This window comes from Hakea prostrata, chromosome 6, assembly GCF_041222555.1.
Source record: "Hakea prostrata isolate BN-2017 chromosome 6, UWA_Hpros_2, whole genome shotgun sequence".
Taxonomy (NCBI): domain Eukaryota; kingdom Viridiplantae; phylum Streptophyta; class Magnoliopsida; order Proteales; family Proteaceae; genus Hakea; species Hakea prostrata.
Genome location: NC_142605.1, coordinates 30,832,677 through 30,839,354, shown reverse-complemented (window position 1 = coordinate 30,839,354; position 6,678 = coordinate 30,832,677). Strand labels below are relative to the sequence as shown.

At 35.3% G+C, this 6,678-nt stretch overlaps 1 protein-coding gene across 2 annotated transcripts; it reads right to left on the bottom strand.

The window, feature by feature from the left end:
* Positions 1 to 207: 207 nt before the first annotated feature.
* LOC149013318 (uncharacterized) lies at positions 208 to 3,760 on the bottom strand. Of its 2 annotated transcripts, none has more exons than XM_089158521.1 (5): positions 3,255 to 3,760; positions 1,308 to 1,365; positions 1,114 to 1,197; positions 891 to 1,032; positions 208 to 817 (listed from the first exon to the last, which is right to left on the bottom strand). In XM_089158521.1, the coding sequence occupies exons 1-5, from the start codon at positions 3,727 to 3,729 to the stop codon at positions 539 to 541; spliced, it is 1,038 nt and encodes a 345-aa protein (XP_089014647.1). In that variant the 5' UTR covers positions 3,730 to 3,760; the 3' UTR covers positions 208 to 538. The 2 variants fall into 2 exon arrangements, with proteins under 2 accessions (XP_089014647.1, XP_089014648.1); XM_089158522.1 differs by having other exon boundaries at positions 661 to 822.
* Between the last annotated feature and the right edge of the window lie 2,918 nt (positions 3,761 to 6,678).

Sequence of the window (6,678 nt, the reverse complement as noted above, 5' to 3'; positions counted from 1 at the left end):
GCGTGGAAACCACGCTGTCGGCTTCTCTTTATGATATCTAGTCATTTCAGAAATTGTTTGGTTCAGGTTTTGCACTTTTCAGCTTTGAAATTGAAATTAAAAAATTAAACTGATCACTCTTCCTCTTCTCTTGAGAATCTCATTATCACTGAAAAAAAAGATTAAAATTTCTAAAAATCTAATGAAAATTAAACAAAATGAAATAGAGGAAAATTTATTATTGAGAAATAGAAAGGAAGATTACATGTCCTAAGTGGAGGAGACTGGACCTTACCTCAAACCAGCTCTATAAATAATAAAAATAAATAAAAACCCTCCCAAAGACCATTACAATGAAAACCAATCCACAAGAACAGAAGACCAAGTTCTAAATTTGTTAAAAGGGTCAGCCACCTTATTTCTTTCTTGATTCACAAAACCAATTCTTCCCCAGCCCCTCACACACTCCTGCATCTATAAACTCCACAGGAAATCAGAACCATTCAGCAAATTTAAATACCTGTTTAATTAAACCAAATAATTTTAGCTTGCTAGCTAGCTAGCCATGTCTCCATGGTCTCTGAACTATGCTCACACACTCATTATACCTAAAACAGTCAATAAGATGATCAATTGTCATTCCTGCAGCTTGCATAAATGAGTACACAATCACGGGTCCGACGAATCGAAATCCTCTTTTTATCAGATCCTTGCTGATGCTCTCTGCTTTTGGGGTCCTCAGAGGAACATTTCTTGGGTATCTGTATTTGTTGATTACTGGTTTATAGTCCATATATCCCCAAACATAGTTACTGAATGATCCACATTCATCCACAACCTACACTTCAATACAAATTTAAGGTATCAGAACCATTTTTAACTTCAAATTAAATAGAAAGTACTGAACTTGCCTTCAGTATGCTTCTGGCATTGTCAACTATGCATCTCACTCTGCTCTCTGCCAACATTAGTGTCTTATTGGAACTGATCTCCATAATCTCCTTCTCAGTCATCTTGGCAACACTGTTGGGGTTGAATTGAGCAAAAGACTCCCTGTGTTGAACAGAACAGGGGTTGGTAATTTAACATGAATACTTAGTACTGAAATCGCGCGTAAAACAGTGAACATAGCACCTTAAGAGCTCTTTTCTTTTCAGTATTTCAGACCAACTGAAATCCATTAACATTCCCGCCATCGTTAGCAGCTCGAATAGTTGACTGTGACATCAAGAAAATAATCACAGAAATATAAATCCATTGTTGAACACCAAAATCATGTACCATGATGCATCAGACTATTCTGGGGGGAGGGGGTTGATGACACTCACTTGTCATTGAAAACTGGAACTCCCCAGCACTCATCATGGAAGTGAACATATACTTGATCTGAACAAAGAAAAAGTTAGGAAAGAACTTTAGTTTATAACTGGTATGATGGATCATAAAAGTTCTAAGTAATTGAATTATCATATAAAATAGTAATTAAGTACAGATTTCATTGATGACAGGACAGCTAAACTAATCTAACCACCAGTGTCATAATCTCAACTAGTATGAAACACGAAGTAATAAAGGTTATTTTCTTGATGGATAACATCAAATTTATTGCAAAAATTCAAGAAAAGGAGGGCAGCCCTACCTTCAATCTGTGGACATACCCTACAAGAGTAGGTGGGGAGCCTTAACACCTCTTGAAGGGCTACTGAAAAACTAGCAATTCAGCTGAAAACTACTACCCAGAAACATCAATAGTAGGTCCAGATTGTGGACAACCTACCTGTGAACAACCCACAGGTGGAGGCCTCACATCTCAAGGCATGGGTCTCATGTATGTTCTAGACCTTGGGGTTAGGTTTCCCTTGTGGTGGCTAGAGTCCGGATCCACACCCTACCTGTGAAGAACCCACAGGGGTGGGTAGGCCCCACATCTCAAGGCATGGGTCTCATATATGTTTTAGATCTTGGGGGTAGGTTTCCCAGGTGGTAGTTGAGAGTCTGAATCTTCTACTTGTCAAGGTAAAATAGATGCATGTGCTCTCCTCATACTTCTTTACCATATAATAAAAGAAATGCATGCGTCTGAGTATTGAAAAAAATGAATTAGATGTGAGAATCTAATAAATGTATAATGGAGAGATGTGAAGGAAACACATATCTCTACCCTAACAAATTGAGGATCCCGACTCAGTAATTCATCCCAACTCAGCAGTTGTAAACCCACTAAAAGGTTCATCTCCAATCTCTTGGAAGCATTCTAGTTTTCCATTTTTTTTCCCCTTTCAAACAAAACATATGTTAATTTCTCCCTTCTCAAGAGTGTGAGAAATAGGAGGATTGTTGCCATCACAATCCTCCACTATAAGTGGGCAAAAGAGTGTTAGGTGAGTACAGTCCTTTACCCATTAGGATGGAGGATCTAACTCAAGAAATGGTGCACCAAAATGCTAGGCTAGTTATGCCTTGTTCCCATTACAAGCATATCACAAGCATGATTGGTTTCTCTCTCTTAGCACTGTCTCAATATTTAAAACGTAAATACCCAAAGAGTTTTCAAAATCCTGGATCATGACAAAATCATAATTTGTGCAATTTTACCCCTGTTTTTGTAAAGATACTTTGTTCAAATTCAAATTTCAAACCACGATTGCTTGCCATAACAAAGCAATCGTAGTGTTGCACTAAGGCTCACCTTCTACTACAACCTTACTATTGTGGTTGACAAATTGAGATATAAATATGTAAATATCAAACCAAACCCTAAGTAGACGAAATCTCAACCCAAACCAAAGCTTGTATAAGCTTGGTTTCAAATTCATCAGTATCACACCAAAACCAAAAAGTTGGCCCCAGTAGATAGATTGAAGAGTTGGGATTTTCTACCCGTCAGGGTAGAGGTCAATGTTTCCTTCACATTTCTCCGCCACATATTAGAAGGAGAATTCCTCTTTAAATTATGATGAGAAAAATTAAAGGTGGAATGCCAGAGTGGTTCCCTTCCTTCTAATATGTGATGGACAAGCATAAAGAAAGCATAGAGCTCTGCCTATTACAATAGAAAATCCAAACTTCAGGTTGACACCCCCCACCTCAATGGGAACTGTGGGATATTGATTTGCCTTTTTAAACCTGCAATATGAACAAATGTCACTTCAACACAAAAAAAAAAAAAGAATACGGGTTTGATACTCTTGCTATCAACATTTCATAAATGAAGCACCAAGAAAACAAAAATAAATGGAAATGCTTTGGAAGCTGGGCAGAGTTCTAATGCTTACCACTACTCTTTGTGATCCAATGACACCTCTTCTTCAAGGTAACATCCTTAGAATCTGAACTATCCTGGTCAACTTTAGGAAATGGGAAATCCATTCTTTCAAGTAGCCCAAGACTACGAAGAGGAACCATGATTGTTTTCTCCAACCCCTTAGGAATAATCCCAGTTACACCATTAGAATCCAAGCTTTCTTCTCCAACTCTTGCAGTGATCAGTTTGGTTTCTGTTCTTCCAGAAGCTTCAGGCCCCTGAAGAGACACCAAAACCTTCTGATTTATCCCCATCCGAGGGATGGCTTCTCTGCCTATTGAATCATTAGAGTTCTGAGACAAAGATGCCAAAGGTGGGTTACTCCTCTGAGGTGCAAGTGGGTAAATCTTCTTAAGATGTTTGGACAAAAAACCATGAGTTGGCTTCTCTGGTTTCTCTGGTTTCTCCTTCCCATTGAGATTTCTCCTTACATGCACTTTTGACATATTTTTAGCTGAAAAAACAGTTGCAGCTGGCAAGAAGTTCAGGTGGGTTGAGATTTATAGGCAGTTGTGAGTCATAAAATGAAAATCATGAGTTCAAAAAGGGTGAAGATGAATATTTTAATGATGGTTGGTAGAATGTGAATTTCATAGTCAGCTTATTATGACTTCTCTGAATTAGTTTCCAAGCAAAATGTCCCTTTGTTTCCAACTGGGTGACTTTAAACAATTACAAATTCTCCAAAATAGCATTATCATGCTTTTCACTTGGGGGTTTTTAAAATTTAAGTAAGTGAAGGTGTGAAGAAGGCATTTTTGTGAAATTGAAGGGTGGCTATACATAGCTGGAATTTTGTACAAACCATGGGTCTCTTTTTTGTCTTTCTTTTTAGTTGCAGAGTTTGTCTCAGATAATGTTTATCATTTGTGGGTGGTGTTGTCCAGATTCCAATCCATTCCAAAACTTCACTCCTACTCATAAATCCGAAAGGGTTGAGGCATACTTCTTGCCTGCATAGAAAGAGAAATTTCATCCCATAACAGATAGTTTTTCAATTCTGATGTTCACTTGTAGTTATTATTTATGTTTTTAAAGGTTAAACTAAAGTTCTCATGATTGTCAGGGAAAGATAAGTAACTAAAATATCAAAACAAAGTATACCAAAATTTCTTGACAACCTTACAAGTATTTATACAAAATCCGTATAGTAGTGTATTATTTTGCCACTTGTCATTATATGGGTTAGTTGATATGATAGTGGACCCAATATACATTTCAATATCCAAATTTTAGATGAATATATGTAAACAGTCAAAGTTGTTCAATTATGCATATGTTATTATTATTATTTTTTATCAAAGCTAAAATTGTATTAATGAGATGCTTGTTGAATCTTCTATCCCATGTAATACCCATGTAGTTTGATGTGATTAAGGGGTGAATGTGAAATAAAAATATGTTAAAATGGATACTTGGAGGAATTTATTGTATATTAAGAAGTAATTCAAAGTCTCATTCGAATGCTTTGTGTATTGCACATTAAGCAAACAATGAAAATTGAGGCTATAGTTGTTGTTTTATCCCCCGTCAATAATTTGTCCATGGTGAATCTAAACATTTGTTCCATGAATTAGAAATAACAGATCTATCAATCATAACTAACGCACTGTGTACGTCATTGTTCTTATAGTCGCATCATTGCATGGCTTCTTCTCATAATTACCATCTTATTTTTTTTATTTTTTATTTTAGTAACTAAGGTATATGTGCAACAAATTTATGAGCATCTTGAGAATCCTTAAGATTTTTATCAAAATGAAAAAAATAATAATTCTTAGGAGAGTAAACTTATATATATTAATGGTTTATGCCCTAGTCCCAAGAAAATTTGACTTCATGACCTCTTACTTATGAGGTATTGGTAAGGTTCAAAATTCAAGTATAAAAAATCTATTCTACTCTATTTTATACTATCATACTATTATATAAAAGTAAAATTTCAATTCAATTATGGTATATAATTTTTCATTTGACTAAAATACCATTTTCTAATCATAGACACCCCTTCCCAAAGTATACATACCATTTTAAACATCTCATATTCATATTCATAATTTATCTCTTGAAGAAAAAAAAAACACCCCCCCTTCCCTACTGTTTATTTTTTTTTTCAAACTTCTCATTTCATTTCATAATGCATCGTGTAAGTATCCATTTTCAACAATTATATTTATTAAGAAAAAAACCAAAAAAAGACATACTTAACTATACAAATCAAATAGCGCTGAACTTTTTTTTTTTTTTTGGAAGCTCAGGTTCATCCGAGCCAACTTGCGCGCATTTTGATTACATCCTCAATGGGGAGACACTATCTGCAAGGATCGAACCCATGACCTCTTCACTGAGAAGTATTGATCTCTACCATTCTACCTAGCGATAAACTATTTTTTCCCAATTTTCAAACCTCACATCTTTTAATAATAATAATAATAATAATAATAATAGCTTACTATTTATCTAAGAAAAATAATATTACTTCTTATAAGTAAAAAAAATAAAAAAAAACAAAATTCAACCACATGCATATGCTGGTGGAATTTTGCTAGGATATCTATAAAAGAAAACTACCAATTGGGGTTGGTCCAAGTGGAAAGCATCTTGGTCACCTTAAGTAAGGTTTCGATACCAGGTATCGAAAGCTTGTAGATGCAAAAAATCCCCAGGGAGACTCATCCACTACAGCCAAGTATGCAATCCGGGTTGAACACCGGATTACTCAGGACAAAGCCTTGGAAACCGGGTCGCCAAAAAAAAAAAGGGTAAATATCACTTACCTCCTCAGTGGACAAAAGCACTTACACCCCCTCTGTTGGATAATATCCTACCTCCCCTCTTCCGCTTCACCCTCCCCTCCGTTCTTTCTCGGTTTTTCTTTCCGTTATATTTTTTCTACAACCCCAAACTATCCTTGCTTTTTTTTTATTTTAGCCTAAATTACCGTATCACCCGCGTAATTAAATCACCCTCATTTATTATTAAAAACAAAAACACCATAATTAACCCAATTATCTTTAATTAATAAAAACCCAATATACCTTTTGTTTTATTTTTTTTATCAAACACTTAGACCCAAATAGTGTCGTGTTTAATTTTATCGTACCCTTTTTATTAATTGCATTTTTATTTTCTTGGGTAGTACTGTTTTTTTAATTGTTTGATAAATTTTTTTAAACATAAGGGCAAGTTGGGCTTTTAATATTATTTTAATTGAGGGTAATTTGGTGTTTAATTGTTAGGGTGATTCGATAATTTAGGCTTTAAATAATAAAAATTAGCCAGGGTAGTTTGGGGTTTTAGAAATTTTCGGTAGTTACTTTACCGGAGTTAACGGGGGGGTGTTTGATATATTTGCTGGTGAGGGGGTGTGTTTTCCCTGGGGGTGTGTCTTTTGT